General features: G+C 42.7%; 1 protein-coding gene across 1 annotated transcript in view; it reads left to right on the forward strand.

Annotated features, from left to right (window-relative positions):
• mao (monoamine oxidase) overlaps positions 1–18,684 on the forward strand; it is a 52,498-nt gene extending 33,814 nt beyond the window's left edge. The window contains 12 exon segments of the mRNA XM_029639573.2: positions 8,199–8,303; positions 8,454–8,545; positions 8,697–8,838; positions 11,268–11,417; positions 12,157–12,316; positions 13,123–13,219; positions 13,319–13,372; positions 13,536–13,593; positions 14,298–14,395; positions 14,532–14,643; positions 17,670–17,732; positions 17,877–18,684. Of these exon segments, the coding sequence (XP_029495433.2) occupies positions 8,199–8,303; positions 8,454–8,545; positions 8,697–8,838; positions 11,268–11,417; positions 12,157–12,316; positions 13,123–13,219; positions 13,319–13,372; positions 13,536–13,593; positions 14,298–14,395; positions 14,532–14,643; positions 17,670–17,732; positions 17,877–18,032 (1,287 nt within the window). The 3' untranslated portion in view covers positions 18,033–18,684.
• The last annotated feature ends 3,000 nt before the right edge of the window (positions 18,685–21,684 follow it).

The raw sequence follows: 21,684 nt of genomic DNA on the forward strand, positions 1-21,684 counted from the left end.
CCAATAAGGAGATGGGAAATGCGGGACTTGCCGAGCGTCTCAAATAGAACCATGGTCTATTTTAGCATTTGGCATCACAGATGCATCACAGCATTTGGCATCACAGCATGCTTAAGCGTGCCATCAGTGTGGATAAAATTATTGAATAACAATGTATGTGTACATTTATTTTGAAACACTCACACACATAACGTGACCTGTTACAAAATGCTTATACAGAAACCCAGCCTAAAACTCCAAACAGCAAGCAATGCAGATGAACAAGCACGATGGCTAGAAAAAACTCCCTAAGAAGAAACCTAGAGAGGAACCAGGCTCTGAGGGGTGGCCAGTCCTCTTCTGGCTGTGCCGGGTGGAGATTATAACAGTACATGACCATTAAGGCCAGATCGTTCTTAAAGAGGTTCAAGCGTTTATAGATGACCAGCAGTATTAATTACATCAGGAGTAAATGTCAGTTGGCTTTTTATAGACAAGCATTCAGAGGTTGAGACAGCAAGAGCAGTGGAGAGAGAGATTGAGAGAGGGAAAGAGGGAGAGAGGGAGGGAGGGAGAGAGAGAGGGGGAGGGAGGGAGAGGGAGGGAGGGTCGAAAAGAGCAGGTCCGGGACAAGGTAGCATGTCCGGTGAAGAGGTCAGGGTTCCATAGCCGCAGGCAGAACAGCTGAAACTGGAGCAGCAACACGACAAGGTGCATTGGGGACAGTCAGGGGTCATCAGGCCAGGTAGTCCTGAGGCATGGTCCTGGTGCTCAGGTCCTCCGGGAGTGGAGACAGAGGGAGATGGGAGAATTAGAGGGAGTATACTTAAGTCACACAGGACACCAGATATGACAGACTGACTCTAGCCCCCCGACAGGAACGAAGTGACGCACCCCTCCTAGGGACGACATGGAAGAGCACCAGTGAAGCAGAGAATCCCAGAGCCGGCCAGGCAGAGACAGGATAGATCGTCACTCCATTCACCTTCGCACCCCTGGGCCAGACTATACTCAATCATAGAACCTACTAAAGAGATGAGTCTTCAGTAATGACATAAAGGTCGAGACAGAGTCTGCATCTTTCACATGGATAGGCAGACCATTCCATAAAACTGTAGCTCTATGGGAGAAAGCCCTGTCTCTGGCTGTTTAATGTCCACATCCCTGTTCAACCACAACCCTAACCTCAACCACAACCACAACCCTAACTCTAAACCCTACTTCACATAGTTCTGATAACAATATCGTCCTTTCCAGCATGGCCATCTAGTGACTACCCGCCCTCTCTGCCTGTGTATCAACCACATGACCCTCAGTGCATCCAGCCTCTCTCCAGCATTAGCGGTGAGCGCTAGCGACTGGAGATGCTAATCTCTGCCTCAAGGAGTTTTCTAATATAGTTTCTCCTCCTCTGAGTGGCCCAGGAGAGAGGGAGGAAGGAGAAGGAGAGACAGAGAGAAAAGAGAGAGAGCTGCAGCCACCCCCATTTCTCTTTACCTCTCTCTCTCTCTCTCTCCCTCTCTCTCTCTCTCCAACATATTCCTCCATATCTTATTATAGTAGGTACACCACCGTTCTTAACACACAGCATGCTGTACCTCCTTATTAGATTGGTCCCTCTGGTTCCACCCATATACACAGGCTAACCTACTCTCGCTGCTGTAACTCAATGGGCTCTCCAAACTGGTTAGGAAGGCACTTCTCTTCCTGTTTCTACTGTATGGTCCTTTGTTTCATACAGTGGTGTAAAGTATTTAAGTAAAAAATACTTTAAAGTACTACTTACGTATATTGTGGGCCATCTGTACTTTACTTTACTATTTATATTTTTGACACCTTTTACTTTTACTTCACTACATTCCTAAAGAAATTATTGTACTTTTCCCTGATACCCAAAAGTACTTGTTAATGGTCACACCCTTTATCAAGAGAACATGGTCGTCCCTACTGCCTCTCATCTGGCGGACTCACTAAACACATGCTTTGTTTGTAAATTATGTCTGAGTGTTGGAATGTGCCTCTGGCTATCCTTAAATTAAAAAAATATGTAAGAAAATGGTATGCTTTATATAAGGAATTTGAAATGATTTATACTTTTACTTTTGATACTTAAGTATATTTCAAACCAAATACTTTCCGACTTTTACTGCAGTAGTATTTTACTGGGTGACTTTCACTTTTTTCTGAGTCTCTTTCTGTTAAGGTATCTTTACTTTTACTCAACTTTGAAAACTGGGTACTTTTTCCACCCTTCCTATGTATGGAGTCATATGCTTAAACATGGAGTCATTCACTTTGGAGTCATTCACACACATGTATATACACACACACACACATTGCTATGCCCTTCACCCCCACGCACGCACACACACACAGCAGAGAATGAGATAAGACATGTTTAAAATGCAGCATAGTGGTCATGTGGATGATATCGCTGTGTTCAGTGGATCTCGGACCTATAGCGGAAGAGCCTTCTGGCACATGACATCACTCAAACCTTCTCTACTGGGCATGCCCAGAACCACCCCTACATCTCAACAGTCTAAGGTGCCTTCCTCTTCATGTCTCCTTCCCTACATTTCAATAGTATAAGGTACTTGTCGTTCTGCCCCTGAGCAAGGCAGTTAACCCACTGTTCCCCTGAGCAAGGCAGTTAACCCACTGTTCCCCTGAGCAAGGCAGTTAACCCACTGTTCCCCTGAACAAGGCAGTTAACCCACTGTTCCCCGGGCGCAGAAGACATGGATGTTGTTTAAGACGGAGGCATCTCTCTGATTCAGAGGGGTTGGGTTAAATGCAGAAGACATGGATGTCGTTTAAGGCGGAGGCATCTCTCTGATTCAGAGGGGTTGGGTTAAATGCAGAAGGCATGGATGTCGTTTAAGGCGGCTGCATCTCTCTGATTCAGAGGGGTTGGGTTAAATGCAGAAGACATGGATGTCGTTTAAGGCGGAGGCATCTCTCTGATTCAGAGGGGTTGGGTTAAATGCAGAAGGCATGGATGTCGTTTAAGGCGGCTGCATCTCTCTGATTCAGAGGGGTTGGGTTAAATGCAGAAGGCATGGATGTCGTTTAAGGCGGAGGCATCTCTCTGATTCAGAGGGGTTGGGTTAAATGCAGAAGGCATGGATGTCGTTTAAGGCGGCTGCATCTCTCTGATTCAGAGGGGTTGGGTTAAATGCAGAAGGCATGGATGTCGTTTAAGGCGGAGGCATCTCTCTGATTCAGAGGGGTTGGGTTAAATGCAGAAGGCATGGATGTCGTTTAAGGCGGCTGCATCTCTCTGATTCAGAGGGGTTGGGTTAAATGCAGAAGGCATGGATGTCTTTTAAGGCGGAGGCATCTCTCTGATTCAGAGGGGTTGGGTTAAATGCAGAAGACATGGATGTCGTTTAAGGCGGAGGCATCTCTCTGATTCAGAGGGGTTGGGTTAAATGCAGAAGACATGGATGTTGTTTAAGGCGGCTGCATCTCTCTGATTCAGAGGGGTTGGGTTAAATGCAGAAGGCATGGATGTCGTTTAAGGCGGAGGCATCTTTCTGATTCAGAGGGGTTGGGTTAAATGCAGAAGACGTGGATGTCGTTTAAGGCGGCTGCATCTCTCTGATTCAGAGGGGTTGGGTTAAATGCAGAAAACATGGATGTCGTTTAAGGCGGAGGCATCTCTCTGATTCAGAGGGGTTGGGTTAAATGCAGAAGACATGGATGTCGTTTAAGACGGAGGCATCTCTCTGATTCAGAGGGGTTGGGTTAAATGCAGAAGACATGGATGTTGTTTAAGGCGGCTGCATCTCTCTGATTCAGAGGGGTTGGGTTAAATGCAGAAGGCATGGATGTCGTTTAAGGCGGAGGCATCTCTCTGATTCAGAGGGGTTGGGTTAAATGCAGAAGACATGGATGTCGTTTAAGGCGGAGGCATCTCTCTGATTCAGAGGGGTTGGGTTAAATGCAGAAGACATGGATGTTGTTTAAGGCGGCTGCATCTCTCTGATTCAGAGGGGTTGGGTTAAATGCAGAAGGCATGGATGTCGTTTAAGGCGGAGGCATCTCTCTGATTCAGAGGGGTTGGGTTAAATGCAGAAGACATGGATGTCGTTTAAGGCGGCTGCATCTCTCTGATTCAGAGGGGTTGGGTTAAATGCAGAAGGCATGGATGTCGTTTAAGGCGGAGGCATCTCTCTGATTCAGAGGGGTTGGGTTAAATGCAGAAGACATGGATGTCGTTTAAGACGGAGGCATCTCTCTGATTCAGAGGGGTTGGGTTAAATGCAGAAGGCATGGATGTCGTTTAAGGCGGAGGCATCTCTCTGATTCAGAGGGGTTGGGTTAAATTCAGAAGGCATGGATGTCATTTAAGGCGGCTGCATCTCTCTGATTCAGAGGGGTTGGGTTAAATGCAGAAGGCATGGATGTCGTTTAAGGCGGAGGCATCTCTCTGATTCAGAGGGGTTGGGTTAAATGCAGAAGACATGGATGTCGTTTAAGGCGGAGGCATCTCTCTGATTCAGAGGGGTTGGGTTAAATGCAGAAGGCATGGATGTCGTTTAAGGCGGAGGCATCTCTCTGATTCAGAGGGGTTGGGTTAAATGCAGAAGGCATGGATGTTGTTTAAGGCGGCTGCATCTATCTGATTCAGAGGGGTTGGGTTAAATGCAGAAGGCATGGATGTCGTTTAAGGCGGAGGCATCTCTCTGATTCAGAGGGGTTGGGTTAAATGCAGAAGGCATGGATGTCGTTTAAGGCGGCTGCATCTCTCTGATTCAGAGGGGTTGGGTTAAATGCAGAAGGCATGGATGTCGTTTAAGGCGGAGGCATCTCTCTGATTCAGAGGGGTTGGGTTAAATGCAGAAGACATGGATGTCGTTTAAGGCGGCTGCATCTCTCTGATTCAGAGGGGTTGGGTTAAATGCAGAAGGCATGGATGTCGTTTAAGGCGGAGGCATCTCTCTGATTCAGAGGGGTTGGGTTAAATGCAGAAGGCATGGATGTCGTTTAAGGCGGCTGCATCTCTCTGATTCAGAGGGGTTGGGTTAAATGCAGAAGACATGGATGTCGTTTAAGGCGGCTGCATCTCTCTGATTCAGGGCTTTTAGTGGATGGAATAGTGGGGACCAATTGGAGGTTTACTTAGTAGCAATGCAAATATCATGGTACAGCTATATAGACACTCATCAGTAACACTCATCATGTTACTTTTTAATGGTACGTTTACAAACATATATTTTAATAAATAGAATTGAAAGTTGTGTCTCATTATGGTAAGTGGTGAAATAAGTACAGCCAGTTACAATTGTAATGGCCTAGCAGATAATAAGAAAAGAAAATCAGTATTTACCTAGATAAAAGAGAAGGAATATAATATCTATTGTTTACAGGAAACTCATTCAACAATTTTAGATGAAGTTTTGTGGAAAAAGGACTGGGGGTGAAATATATTTCTCCCATGAGCAATGAAATTCAAAAGGGGTGATGGTTTTAATTAACAGTAATTTTAATCCAAATGTGCAAATTGTCCAAACAGATCCTCAAGGTAGATGGATTATTTTAAATATGTTATTGGACAATAAACAGATATGGCTTATTAACCGATACGGTCCGAATAATGATGATCCAAGCTTCTTTGAAAATATATATAAGAATTTATCAACTCTATAAGCAACACTAGACTCTATTATTATGGTGGGAGATTTTAATACGGTCTTAAATACCTCTATGGACCGGAAAGGAAATCACACTATAAACTATCACCCTCAGGCACTTAAGGAAATCATGAATGTAATGGATATATTGGAATTAGTGGATATATGGAGGCTTAAATACCCTGACCTAGTGAGATATACATGGCGGAGGCTTAATCAAGCTAGTCATCTTGACTACTTTCTTATGCCATACATTCATAAAAAGTGTTGATAGGGGACAGAATGTGGTCAGATCATCACATAATTGGCATATATATTACTCTTACAGAATATCTACGTGGGCGAGGATATTGGAAATTGTATCAAAGCCTACTAGATGATAAGTTGTTTAGAACTAGGACAGAATAATTTATAACATACTTTTTCAGACATAACATAGGTACAGCAGATCCCCTTATTGTATGGGACACTTTTAAGTGTCTTTAGAGGCCATGCAATTCACTACTCATCTATAAAACAAAAGCAGTTTATATCAAGAGTCCATATTTACAAAGGAAATTGAAGGACTAACAGTCAGTTAGATAGCAACAACAACTGTACCATAGAGGCACAGAATAAGTTAGAGGAAAAACAAATGGAAGAACTTAATCAAGAAAGATCCAGTGTAATATATTATAAAAATAAAGCGATTAATACCAGTTATATATGAGTAACACAGACAGAAACACACAAACGCACACTGTTGAATGAACTGATATGGCTTTCCCAGTCTATTTTCTAAAGCCCCACTTTCAATGGAAATGTCTAGAAATCCCAAATAAATGAACTCTACACTACTTTACAAACCTGTAGGGGTTGAGAAATAGTGTGAGCATGAGATTGAGATAATCTTATCTGCCTTGCTGAATGTGCAATTAGCTGCTATCTTTGATCTGGAGTGAAATATGAAGCAAGCTGCCTTATCGTAATCCACCCCCAATGGAGCTAGCTGTGGGGTAGGGATTGCCTCACAGCTCCCTCTGTCAGAGAGAAGGCAGAAGATCAATGTGTATAGGGAAGGGCATTCAACATGCATGGCACTTACACAAATGACTGATGATTGGCTGAGAGAAATTCATAATAAAAAGATTGTGGGAGCTGTTTTGTTAGACGTCAGTGTGGCTTTTGACATTAACGATCATAGTATTCTGCTGGAAAAACGTACAGTATATCTTATGTCTTTACACACCCTGCTATATTGTGGATTGAGAGTTACCTGTCTAAGAGAACACAGAGGGTGTTCTTTAATGGAAGCCTCTCCAACATAATCCAGGTAGAATCAGGCATTCCCCAGGGCAGCTGTCTAGGCCCCTTACTTTTTTCAATCTTTGCTAATGACCTGCCACTGGCACTGAGTAAAGCCTGTGTGTCTATGTATGCTGATGACTCAACACTGTACACGTCAGCTACTACAGCAAGTGAAATCACTGCAACGCTTAACAAAGAGCTGCAGTCAGTTTCAGAATGGGTGTCAAGGAATAAGTTAGCCCTAAATATTTCAAAAACTAAAAGCATTGTATTTGGGACAAATAATTCACTTAAACCTCAACTAAATATTGCAATGAATAATGTGGAAGTTGGGGAGATTGAACTGCTTGGAGTAACCCTGGATTGTAAACTGTTATGGTCAAAACATTTTGATGCAACAGTAGCTAAGGTGGGGAGAGGTCTGTCCATAATAAAGTGTTGTTCGGCCTTCTTAACTACAATATCAACAAGGCAGGTTCTACAGGTCCTAGTGTTATTGCACCACAAAGAGGGACTTAGGAAAATTACAACTGGTCCAGACAGGGCAGCACGGCTGGCCCTTAAATGTACACGTAGAGATGTCTGTTTAAACTACTAGCACACAGCTTGGAAACCCATGTATACCCCACAAGACATGCCTCCAAGTCCAGAACAGACTATGGGAGGTGCACAGTACTACATAGAGTCATGGCTACATGGAACTCTATTCCACATCAAGTAACATGCAAGCAGTAGAATCTGATTTTAAAAAACAGAACAAATACTTCTAATGGAACAGTGAGGACTGTAAAGAGTCACACACAAAGGTACAAATACACAGATACAAACACACATAACATACACACTATACACACACGTACATCTGGATAGTGTTGTAGTAGAGTAGTGGCCTGAGGGCACACACTTAATGTATTGTGAAATCTGTTGTAACATTTATTTTAATGTTATTTTTTTGTTATAATGTTGTCACTGCCGTATTTAGTTGCCTTGGCAGCAGCTAATGGGGATTCATAATAGATACAAATACAAATGTGTAGTTCAGTTCAGAATGTAAGTAGAACCGAAACATTTGCAAAATATTGCTTTTTCAGATCACTCTTAGTCTATAGTGATGATGATGATGCTGATGATAAAGATAATGCTGTTACTGCTGATGATGATGAGGAGGAGGATGATGAATACGAAGACTAAGATGATGATGAAGATTGATATTACGATGAGGAGGAGGATGATGAAGATTTTGAAGATAACTAACCCTTCCATGTCTTCTCCCATGCATGTTGTGTCCTACAGGGAAAGTCCTACCCATTCAGAGGCTCCTTCCCCCCCATGTGGAATCCATTTGCCCTGATGGACTACAACAACCTGTGGAGGAAGATGGATGAGATGGGCAGCGAGGTAAACACACCTAGCATCCCTTTCTGTCTAGTGCAGCCATCCCCTCCACATTTCAGGCCCAATCCCAAACCAACCCCTACTCCCTAGTCTCTAGCTATTGATACTTCTTGATGGTCCCATCCTCATAGTGTATTTGTGTGTGTGTTCCAGATCCCCAGAGAGGCTCCATGGAGGGCTCCCCATGCTGAGGAGTGGGACAAGATGACCATGAAGCAGCTCTTTGACAAGATCTGCTGGACCAAGTACTGTACTACACCCATTTCACAATACACACAGGACCATTCAACCCCATGGAGCATCACTTTTTATAGTCTTTGTGATTGAGTGATTACATGTGTGTGTGTGTGTTGTCTGTGTGTGTGCGCATGTGCATGCTACTCCCTCTCCTCACAGTTCTGCGAGGCGGTTTGCCACTCTGTTTGTGAACGTGAACGTGACCTCTGAACCCCACGAGGTGTCGGCCCTGTGGTTCCTCTGGTACGTCAAGCAGTGTGGAGGGACCATGAGGATTTTCTCCACCACCAACGGAGGACAGGTACTGTACACAACTGTCCGTCTGGCTGGTTGTCTGTCTGTCTGTCTGGTCTGGTCTGGTCTGGTCTTGTTATCTCTCTGACCATGTGGACTGGCTCTTCCATATCCATACAGGGTTCTACACACTTAGAAAAAGACAAATGTTCTTTGTAAGGCAAAGGGTTCTACCTTAGAACCTTTAACATCCTAAGAACCATTTTTGGAAGAAAGGGTTCTTTGATGATTCTTTGGCAATAAGGATTATTTTGATGGCAAAAAGGGTTATTTGGAAGGCAGGTTTCTACATAGAAACATATATTATATTTCCCAGCATGCTCTATTGCAGGGAGATTTTCAGAATTGTTTGTTTTCTAAACTAATCCAATCTGTTAGTAGTTGGACTTATTGCACCCGTTACTGGGATGGTTGTTCCAGTTTAGATGATGAGGTAGTTCATCTTCCCTACCCTGGCAGTCATTCTGAATGCAGGTGATAAAAAATTCCACTTTTAGAATATCCTAACTCTGGCTAGATTACAATAGGAATTGCATATCACTTTGCAAGCCAACATAATGTGATTTGCAGGCCTGTTGTGGCCTGTAAACCAGGAGCTTCCTAACACCACTGTGTTAGGGTAGATAGAACTTCAAAGAAAGGTTGTATGATATATGTAATTATTTTAAAGTCTAATAATGCCTGTGGAACCTTTCATTGATGGTTCTAAGAACCCTCCAAAGAGAAAAGTGTTCTCGGTAGGACCCTTCATAGAGGGTTCCCGGAATAACTTTTAGATGCTAAAATGGTTATTGGTTGAACCCTTCATAGAGGGTTTTATGCTGAACCCTTCATAGAAGGTTTTAGGTACAACCATATACAGGGGGTTCTATGAAGAACCCTACATAGAATAAGGAGAAGTTTGCCCTGTTTTTGGCTTGGGTTCTAGGTTTGCTGTGCTGAGCCTCTCACACAGAAGCCTCTGAACTGAGCTCAGAAAACTATCCTCCATGTTAGCACAAAACATTCCACAACAATAACATTCTCATTTGGATTCTACTTAGATTGTCACTAAATTAGCCATTCTAAATCTTACCATTCCCTGGCCCTATAGAGCCGTCCTTCACCCCCCCAAATTAGCCATTAGCCTTGTTCATTCCCTGCTCTCTAATTTATAGGAATAATCCTATAATTGCTGCACAATTGCTGTTCTTCAGAGCCCAGGGAGAACCCATTATTCTGGTTTACTTTGAAAAGCTGAGTGGCTCCATTGCCTAGGTGACGGTTGAAGGGGATGTGTTGGTGTAATTAGAGAATGTTGTTGTGAGGTCATCCACTTTCATTTCCTGTTTGGTCCGCCCCGCTCTCTGGCTCCAAATGTTTTCATCCAGTGTGTTTATTCTCCAGGTAGAGCAATAGAGAAAGTTTGTCATGAGTTGATATAGCATTTGCCCTCCTTTTTGAGGTCAATTGCATTTGCTCCTATGTTGAAGTCAATTGCCATGCATGCCAAGCAGAGTTGCATATTCTCTGCAGATAAATTGTCCTCAGTAGAGTACTGCTATGGTATGCAGATGCATAATAAAGATCCGCTATGCTGCAGGTCACTGTCCCAAATCCCTATCCATCTGTTCAACTCAAAACAACTATATGTGTACATGTGTTTTGAAACAAACAACTTTTCTTGGTTGCAGGTGAAAGTATAACATCCCTTTACAATCATGCAGAAATTTCCCACTGGCATCATCCGTTTTTGACCTGCCTTGAGACCCTGTTGTTATAGCTGGCCCAATCTCACAGTGGAAGGCACACAATGGCTTTCCTATTAGAGAAAGCTGAGGGAAGTTTACACTAACCATATGGAGAGGGTCAAAGGTTACTCAGCGTTGTGTACTTTGTAATGTGGCCTTGCCAAGACCCACTCTCATTTTCCAATATACCCGCCTACCTGACTGATTTCGGTTCCCTACAGTTCAAATGAGTGTTATTGTACTGTCTTCTAAGGCCAGCCTAGATCAAAAGAGGGTCACCACCCAAGTGTATGACAGCTCACCACAGAAACATCAGTCAACTGCCCCAGGGGGTCGGAGTGTCTTAGGTATATTTAGGGAGGCAGAAGAAGGAACAGAACAACAATTTCATGTCTCATAGGGTGTAAATCTAGCACTGATGTCATTAGGATTAAGATATTAAGATATCCTAACGCGTATTCTGACGTTAGGATTCAGCCAATAGAGAATACTACATCTAACTTTGTCAAAAGTATTGCACTTCAGTAATAGTCCACTGTAAAATAAAGGTGCCTTTTCCTGTCTTGTGTTTTTCCCAACCCTCTGAACATTACACAAACACACCGAGGCTGGAAGCAGCACGGGGTCAGTCGCAGAGCAGGTTGGGCCTTATTACCATTGCGTGTATTTGATTCATATGACTGATGATACAGTATTTACATTTCAGGAGAGGAAGTTTGTGGGCGGTTCCAGCCAGATCAGTGAGTGTATGGCCAAGGAGCTGGGTGAGTGTGTCAAGATGGAATCTCCCGTCTACAGGATCGACCAGACAGGGGACATGGTCGAGGTTGAGACTCTCAACAAGGAAACATACAGGGTGAGTGAGAGAGCAGTCGTCTCCGATCCATCAACCTATTGATGATGTCAGCCCACACTGTAAAAAATGCAACTTGTTTTTACGGTAACTTACTGGCACCCAGTTACCTTTTAGTTATTGTAAAAAAAAAAGTAACAGTATGTTACCATATATTTCCAGAAAACATTCATTTTTACAGTAACTTTTTACAGTAACTTACAGGTAACTTGTTGCTGTAAGTTAGCAAAAAAAACAAGTTACGGTTTATAAAGTGCACATTTCACTGTGTTGTAACCTACTGATTTCAGGTTGTGCCTCTGCTGCCATCTAGAGCTCGGATGATCATAATACATGACACCTCATAAGGTCCATGTTGAGATTAATGTACATCTGCATTCTAGAACTCCTGGAACATTCTAGTAATCCTTCATTTATCCATACAACTCTGTACTTACAGGGCCCCTTAGTTTGTGTGTGCGTGCCTGTGTGCCGTGCATGCCTGCATGCGTGCGTATGTTTGTCTGCATTTGTGTGTGTGCGGGCGGGCGGGAGTGCATGTGTGTGTGTGTGTAAGCCTGAGGACAATGTTGTCAGTAAGCTGGTCTTCATCTCTCTATCCAGACCACATCCTCTTTCCCTGTTAAAACCCATTAAGCAGAAGTACCATAGAGCTGCTTAGTCACCCAGGGTGAGCTGGGGAGGTACACACTACACACCACGTAGGCCTCAACTCTTCTCTGGTGTGTTTTGTTTCTCCCAGGCCAAGTATGTGATTGTGGCAACCGCCCCTGGTCTGAACCTGAAGATGCACTTTAACCCCGAGCTGCCCCCGCTCAGAAACCAGCTGATCCACAGGGTCCCCATGGGCTCTGTCATTAAGTGTATGGTCTACTACAGAGAGAACTTCTGGAGGAAGAAAGGTAAGGAGTGAGGATGGGAGAGAGGGTCCATGGGCTCTGTCATCAAATATGTGGTATACTACAGAGCTAACTTGTGGAGGAAGAATTGTAAGGAGGGAGGGAGGGAGGGAGGAGGGTCCGTAGTCTCTGTCATCAAATATGTGGTATACTAGAGAGATAACATGGAGAAATAAATGAAGGACTGAGGGATAGATGTCCTCTCTTTCTTTCCTCCTTATCCGTTTTTATTGATCCCTTCTTTCTCCTCTCTTCCTTCCCTCCTTATTCCTGTCTATTGATCCCTTCTCTCTCCTCTCTTCCTTCCCTCCTTATTCCTGTCTATTGATCCCTTCTCTCTCCTCTCTTCCTTCCCTCCTTATTCCTGTCTATTGATCCCTTCTCTCTCCTCTCTTCCTTCCCTCCTTATTCCTGTCTATTGATCCCTTCTCCCTCCTCTCTTCCTTCCCTCCTTATTCCTGTCTATTGATCCCTTCTCTCTCCTCTCTTCCTTCCCTCCTTATTCCTGTCTATTGATCCCTTCTCTCTCCTCTCTTCCTTCCCTCCTTATTCCTGTCTATTGATCCCTTCTCTCTCCTCTCTTCCTTCCCTCCTTATTCCTGTCTATTGATCCCTTCTCTCTCCTCTCTTCCTTCCCTCCTTATTCCTGTCTATTGATCCCTTCTCTCTCCTCTCTTTCTTCCCTCCTTATTCCTGTCTATTGATCCCTTCTCTCTCCTCTCTTCCTTCCCTCCTTATTCCTGTCTATTGATCCCTTCTCTCTTCCTGTTCTCTTTCTCTCCTGAATCTCACTCCTCCCCCTCTCTCAGGGTACTGTGGCACTATGGTGATCGAGGAGGAAGAGGCCCCCATCAGCTTGACTCTGGATGACACAAAGCCTGATGGGACTGTGCCCGCCATTATGGGGTAAACACAGATATTTAGTTTCCTGCATCCCAGTATGAGTACCCATAGAGAACACGAAACTGTGGTAATAACTGTATTTCTCCGATTCCTCTGTCACAGCTTCATCCTGGCCCGCAAGTGTAGGAAGCTATGTGAACTGACCAGAGAGGAGAGGTAAACATCTGTCTGACTGTTTAACGTGTTCAGTACCTACAGTGTGTTTTACTTCACTTCATCATGTGTATACTATGCTAGGAGGAATGTCCATGTGTACTAGCATTGAGAGTTTAACCCTATCCCTTCCTTAACACTTAAAGATGGTTGTTGTTCCCTGTAGGAAGAAGAGGATCTGTGAGATCTACTCCAGAGTGCTGGGCTCAGAGGAAGCTCTGCATGTGAGTGGAACCATTACTACTATTATGACTACTACTACTACTACTACTACTACTATGACTACTACTACTACTATGACTACTACTACTATGACTACTACTACTACTATGACTACAACTACTACTACTACTACTACGACTATGACTACTACTACTACTATGACTACTACTACTACTACTACTACTATGACTACTACTACTACTACTACTATGACTACTACTACTATGGCTACTATTACTACTACTACTACTACTACTACTACTACTGTGACGACTACTACTACTATGACTACTACTACTACTACTACTACTACTATTACTACTACTACTATGACTACTACTATTACTATGACTACTATGACTACTACTACTACTAGCTACTGTGGATGCAAGCACTGACCATCAATTAGTTTGTTTGCAAATATTATAGTAAAACAAAGCTTATATTTTGGGTTCTGATGGGTGACTATGACGATGTCATTAGAGATCAGATCAGTCAGCACCTAAAATCAGCAGAGGTAATTAACACACACACACACTGTGACACAAACACACACACTAAGCTCATCAGGCAGTTCTACGTTTTATTCTTAAACAATCAATGGGTATTTATCATAAATGTATAGGTCCAAGGATGGATGTAGCAACTAAGGATTGTAAGCTTTAAGTTTGATATGAGTACTAACCCCCAACCCTCTCTGGCCCAGCCTGTGCACTATGAGGAGAAGAACTGGTGTGAGGAGGAGTATTCTGGAGGCTGCTACACTGCTTACTTCCCCCCTGGTATACTCACCCAGTACGGCAAGTAGGTAGCACACACACACACACACACACACACACACACACACACACACACACACACGACGTTATCTAACCTTTTATTTAACCTCCCCTCCTCCCTCTCTCCTTCCGCTCCCTCTTCTCCTCCCTTCTCTTTTTAGGGTTATCAGGAAGCCAGTAGGCAGACTGTACTTTGCAGGCACAGAGACAGCTACTGAGTGGAGTGGCTACATGGAGGGGGCTGTTCAGGCAGGGGAGAGGGCCGCCAGAGAGGTGAGAGCCTTCCCAAAGCAGTAATACACTCCCCTACACTCTTAGAAAGAAGGGTTCCAGAAGGGTTCTTCGGCTGTCCCCGTAGGAGAAACCTTTTTGGTTCCAGGGAGAACCCTTTTGGGTTCCATGTTGAACCCTCTGTGGAAAGGGTCCTTCATGGAACACAAAAGGGAACCAAAACCTGGAACCAAAAGGGTTCTAACTGGAACCAATAAGTGTTCTTCAAAGGGTTATCTTACGGAGACAGCCGAAGAATCCTTTTAGGTTCCAGATAGCTCATTTTGTTCTAAAAGTGTACATGTTTATTTGGACAGTGAATCTAAAACTTTTTATTTGACTCTATGCGCTAACATTTTGGATTTGAGATCAAATGTTTTATATGAGGTGACAGTACAGAATGTCACCTTTTATTTCAGGGTACTTTCATACAGTACATCTGTTTTACCGTTTCCAAATGAATGCACTTTATATCTAGTCCCCCCATTTGAAGATGTCATAGGTATTTGGACAAATGCACTTATAGTGTACTGCATTTAGTCAAAAGTTGAGTATTTGGTCCCATATTTCTAGCACGCAATGAGTACATCAAGCTTGTGACTCTTCAAACTTGTTGGAAGCATTTGCAGTTTGTTTTGGTTGTGTTTCGGATTATTGTTGTGCCCAATAGAAATGAATGGTAAATAATGTTTTGTGTCCTTTTTCAGTCATTTTTACTGTAAATAAGAACATAATATGTTTCTGAGCACTTCTACATTAATGTGAATGCTACCATGATTATGGATAATCATGAATGAATCGTGAATAATGATGAGTGAGAAAGTTACAGACTTGCCTAGTTAGATTTTTTTTTAAATACACCGTCTTCGGAAAAGTATTCAGACCCCTTGACATTTTGTTACGTCACAGGCTTTTTCTAACATGTATTAAATTGTTTGTTTTCCTCATCAATCTACACACAATACCCCATAATGACAAAGCTTTAAAATAATATGTTTGCATTTTTTTGTGCTAATTTATTTTAAAAAACATTTAAAAACTGAAATACCACATTTACATAGGTATTCAGAACCTTTACTCAGTACTTTGTTGAAGCACCTTTGGCAGGAATTACAGCCTCGAGTCTTCTTGGGTTTGACGCTACAAGCTTGGCACACCTTTATTTGGGGAGTTTCTCCCATTCTTCTCTACAGATCCTCTCAAGCTCTGTCAGGTTGGATGGGGAACTTTGCTGCACAGCTATATTCAGATCTCTCCAGAGATGTTCAATCGGGTTCAAGTCTGGTCTCTGGCTGTGCCACTCAAGGACATTTAAAAACTTGTCCACGAAGCCACTCCTGCATTGTCTTGGCTGAATGCTTAGGGTCGTTGTCCTGTTAGAAGGTGAACCGTCGCCCCAGTCTGAGGTCCTAAGCACTCTGGAGCAGGTTTTCATCAAGGATCTCTCTGTACTTTGCTCCATTCATTTTTCCCTCGATCCTGACTAGTCCCAGTCCCTGCCGCTGAAAAACATCCCCACAGCGTGATGCTGCCACCACCATGCTTCACCGTAGGGATGGTACCAGGTTTCGTCCAGACGTTACACTTGGTATACAGAGTTCAATCTTGGTTTCATCAGACCAGAGAATCTTGTTTTTGGAAAACTCCCAGCGGGCTATCATGTGCCTTTTACAGAGGAGTGGCTTCCGTCTGGCCACTCTACCATAAATGCCTGATTGGTGGAGTGCTGCAAAGATGGTTTTCCTTCTGGAAGGTTCTCCCATCTCCACAGAGGAACTCTAGAGCTCTGTTAGAGTGACCATTGGGTTCTTGGTCATCCCTCTGACCAAGGCCCTTCTCCCCCAATTGCTCAGTTTGGCTGGGCAGCCAGCTCTAGGAAGTGTCTTGGTGGTTCCAAACATCTTCCTTTCAAAAATGGAGACAACTTTGTTCTCGGGGAACTTCAATGCTGCAGAAATGTTTTGGTACCCTTCCCCAGATTTGTACCTCGACACAATCCTGTCTCGGAGCTCTATGGACAATTCCTTCAACCTTATGGCTTAGGTTTTGCTCTGACATGCACTGTCAACTGTGGGACCTTATATATACAGGTGTGTGCCTTTCCAAATCAGATCCAATCAATTGAATTTACCACAGGTGGACTCCAATCAAGTTGTAGAAACATCTCAAGGATGATCAATGGAAACAGGATGCACCTGAGCTCAATTTCGAGTCTCATAGCGGAGGTTCTGAATGCTTATGTAAATAAGGTATTTCTATTTTGAATACATTTGCCAAAAAAATTAAACCTGTTTTCGCTTTGTCATTATGGGGTATTGTGTGTAGATTGCTGAATTTTTTTTCTTTATTTAATCGATTTTTTGAACAAGGCTGTAACGTAACAAAATGTGGAAAAAGTGTAGGGATCTGAATACTTTCAGTGATGTGTACGTACGCCAAGGAACTTGAAGCTTTCCACCTTCTCCAGTATGGTCCCATCTATGTGGATAGGGGCATGCTCCCTCTGCTGTTTCCTGAAGTCCACTATCAGCTCCTTTGTTTTGTTGATGTTGAGGGAGAGGTTATCCTGAGTTGGACTAGAAGTCCACTCCTGAATACCTGTTCTCCAAGGAGGCGTCTTTAAGCAGTCTCTGGGATCATTTCAATTGCCCTGGGTGTTACGAACAAAGGATCCAATTTGGGAAAGTTGTATTCCTGGTCGAAATGCTGGTAAGTTACCGCCGCTCTGATATCCAAAAGTTATTTCCGGCTTCATGTAATAACAGACAAAACGTAATGGGCTAATAATGCAAGAAATAACACACAAAAAACAATATACTGCAAAGTTGCTCAGGAGCTAGAAGCAGAGCTGCCATGTCTGTCGGCGCCACCGTTTAGCTTCACTGTCCAAATAAATACGCAGGGGAGTGTATATTTATTTCATATACCCCCCCAACAATTTTTTAAAATATATATATTTCAAAGAAATTGTGGTACACATGGTCTTGTGTATTGTTTTTGTATTGTAAATGAATTAATTGTTGTTCCAGATCATGTGTAAGATGGGCAGGATTCCTCAGAATCAGATCTGGCAAACAGAGCCTGAATCAATGGTAAGGATTTTAATACTTTATAATTCACATATAAAACAAATTGAAATCTAAATGTAAACTATCTAAAGGACATTAGCGAATGTAGAGCTAACTTTGTGCCCCCGTCTCTCTCTCTCGCTCTCTCTCTTTCTCCCTCTCACACAGGAAGTCCCACCACTCCCATTCGTTACCACCTTCTGGGAGCGGAACCTCCCGTCGGTGGGTGGGTTCATCAACTTCCTGGGCGTAGCCTCTGTCCTGTCTGTTGCCACGACAGCAGGCCTTTTGGCCTATAAGAAGGGGCTTCTCACCCGGAGCTAAACCTAAACTCCTCCCACTTTCCTCATTCTTCTCTCCTGTATCTCTACAGAGCAATTCTCCAATGGCACCCTTTTCCCTGTACAGTGCACTACTTTTGACCAGAACAAGAGTATTGCACTACTTTTGACCACATGTGGCTATGGTTCTAAAGTAAAGCACTATATAGGGAACAGGGTGCCATGTTAGACGTAGCCACTGTGTGTTATAGGCCTTGGTAAAGACTGTTTAACTCTGTCATTCACTACTGTACCATCGCCCCCATCCATTGTTCTAAAACTAGTGTAAACAGTCTCCCAACAGACCATCTCTCAAGACCAACTCACAATAATGGTGTCTGTTCTGCTAAGATTTGTGTCTTTGACACCTTAGATTTGCGATGGAAGATGTGAGTGGATAGAGAGAAAGACTGTGTGTGAGAGAGAGAGGGGGGGAGTGAGAGAGAGAGAGAGAGAGAGAGGGGGGAGTGAGAGAGAGAGAGGGGGGAGTGAGAGAGAGAGAGAGCAAAATAAACCAAAATAAGTCTGATTCAGACTCTTTAATCAATGAAGGATGACAACTAAATCAGAGTTAATGAAAAAGAAACAGTAGCTTTTCTGATGACCATTATCATTCCAGAAATTGCCAATAAATTCACAAACCTGCGTTGACTGTTTGAGGTTAGTCAAGACTAATTTGTGTGTGTGTGTGTGTGTGTGTGTGTGTGTGTGTGTGTGTGTGTGTGTGTGTTCCGTGTTAATTACCGCTGCTGATTTTAGGTGCTGACTGATCTGATCTCTAATGGCATAGAAGCTGTAACCAGCTCTAAGATGACGTTTAGTAAAGTCATAATAACAGTTTAGTAACGTCCGAATACCTGTGTTATTAATGTAACCAGAATCCTGCATCTAGAGTTGAGTCTCCATCAAGCTGCTCTTAATAGTCATGGTATGCCTTGTATAGGGAATGGAAGTATTTTAATGTATTTCCTCCATATATCATGATTTCTGTCATTGTTGTTTCCATTCTAATCTCCTATGAGCAAATTTGAAATATCATGCGTTTCATTTTATATTTGCCATAGTTTACAATGAGGCTCAGTCCTCGATGATAATCATAAACTGTATGTTGAAGATGCCCATTATACTTGGAAGTCATTTTAGAGACAATCCTTTTATTGTCTGGGTCTATAACCATTTTTTTAAATACCAAACTAAACAAAATACTAAGAATATTTGACTACAGTACTACAAACATGTGATATTGTCCCATAATCAAAAGCTAGAGCTCCATCCATTATGTCACTACCTAACACTGTGTGCGTGTGCATGTGTGCGTGTGTGTGAGTACACTTATTGTGTCCGTCTCTCCATGCATTCTTGTGTGTGTGTGTGTGTGTGTATATGCATTATTGTGTGTGTGTGTGTGTGTGTGTATGCATTATTGTGTGTGTATGCATTATTGTGTGTGTGTGTGTTTGTGTGTGTATGCATTATTGCGTGTGTGTGTATGCATTATTATGTGTGTGTGTGTGTGTGTGTATGCATTATTATGTGTGTGTGTGTATGCATTATTGTGTGTGTGTGTATGCATTATTGTGTGTGTGTGTGTATGCATTATTGTGTGTGTGTGTGTGTGTGTGTGTGTGTGTGTGTGTGTGTGTGTGTGTGTGTGTGTGTGTGTAATCATGGAAAGACCTTATATGTAACCATTCTATTTTAATGCTCTCGTTGCTACATGTTGAGATGCTGTATTAGATTTATCACAGAAATATATTAGGCAGTATTTATTGAGCTGGCTAACCATTAGCCAGAGAAATAAACACTGACTATTTAACCTTATGATATTGGTTCTCCCATATATTTCTGCTGAAGCCAGAGCATTGAGTTTCCTTATAGCGATAGCAAATTTCCCCATGATACTGAATAAATAGTTTCACAGTTTTTTTCAGCAGATATAGAGATTTTTGTCCCCCCCAAAAATATGTATTGAAAAGATTTATATCCAATAAGATATAACCCTTTTTTACAAAACAGCAGCGGAATTAAAAGATACTGCTCCTCAGAAAATGTGAGAGAATTAAAAGATACTGCTCCTCAGAAAATGTGAGAGAATTAAAAGATACTGCTCCTCAGAAAATGTGAGAGAATTAAAAGATACTGCTCCTCAGAAAATGTGAGAGAATTAAAAGATACTGCTCCTCAGAAAATGTGAGAGAATTAAAAGATACTGCTCCTCAGAAAATGTGAGAGAATTAAAAGATAAATAAATAGATTAACCAAATTATTTCTCTAAGTAGATAAGAGTATCAACCTGTAAACCCATCTGTTCTGAAGCGTACTGTACATTCGTACATTGAGTGGTGGATTAACGTGGTGTCGTCCCGAAGACGTGTGCGTATGTCGTGAGTATAGTCTGTCGTGCCTTATTACAAGTCGTGGTGGTGTGTTGTCATTTATCAAGTGCCTGTGTGACTATGAAACTCTTTTCCCGTCCCCTCCTCCCACTTTCTCCCTCCTCCCACTTTCTCCCTTCTCCCCCATTTGGCATTAACTAGAGCTGCAACCTCATTGACCATTCTTTGATTGAGTGTCACCCTCGTACAGTAGGACAATGACTGAGCTCTGTTCCCTACAGGATTAGCTTAGCCTCGGAGGCTAAACAAACAATCAAGCTAACTTCCATGATACTACAGTTAGCTTTCTACCACCATGTGTGTATGTGTGAGCCTTAAAATGACAGACTGTGAACTGTGTAAATCCGCCCATCCGTCTCCAGTGAAGCTGTTTAGGTGTTCTGTAATGTTGTTATTGATGTACTCCTCTGATAAGCTATCTATCCTTACTTTAGCTTAGTTTACATCCTACCTTGGCACTAAACTTTAACTGCTAACCCCAGGCCCCAAGCATTGCATCTTTTTGCACTTGATTCGCCTCAACATAGCTTTTGCAACCTGGTTGTAACTAGAATCTGACGAAGAGGGATTGGACAACGATGTCAAGAAAGATCTCAACATTCTCTAAGAAGTATAGTGGAAGTATAGTCTTTATATAATCTACATTATAAAGTTGGTGGTTCGAGCCCTGAATGCTGATTGGCTGAAATCCTTGGTATATGAGACCGTATACCACGGGTATGACAAAAATATATAGTTTTACTGTTCTGATTACATTTGTAACCAGTTTATAATAGCAATAAGAAACATCGGGGGTTTGTGGTATGATGGTCAATATACCATGGCTAAGGGCTGTATCCTGGCACTCCGCATCGCGTCGTGCTTAAGAACAGCCCTTAGCCGTGGTATATTGGCCATATACCACACCCCCTCGGGTCTTATTGCTTAAGTATATAATGGTTCTGACTGAAAACTAGTGAATGGAACTACAGGAACCAACTGGAACCTTTAGAACTACAGCTCCCAGCTGCTCCCCTGATTCCCTGTATGACATCATCAGTGTCCTATAGATGCAGTAAAGAGGTACATGGAACGCACACTGTGGGGGGTAGAAGAAGGATGGCAGATTGACGCACATTCAACAAATCTGATCTAACAAAATGGATATTCGTCAAATCTGTCATGTGGTTACTAAAGTCTGATTTGGATATATTTGGCTGTTTTTGCTGCATAACATGTAGAAGTTGTTCTTTTTCAGGTTTTGAAGAAGTGACTGCTAAA

Source organism: Oncorhynchus nerka, linkage group LG1 (assembly GCF_034236695.1).
Source record: "Oncorhynchus nerka isolate Pitt River linkage group LG1, Oner_Uvic_2.0, whole genome shotgun sequence".
Classification (NCBI taxonomy): Eukaryota; Metazoa; Chordata; class Actinopteri; order Salmoniformes; family Salmonidae; genus Oncorhynchus; species Oncorhynchus nerka.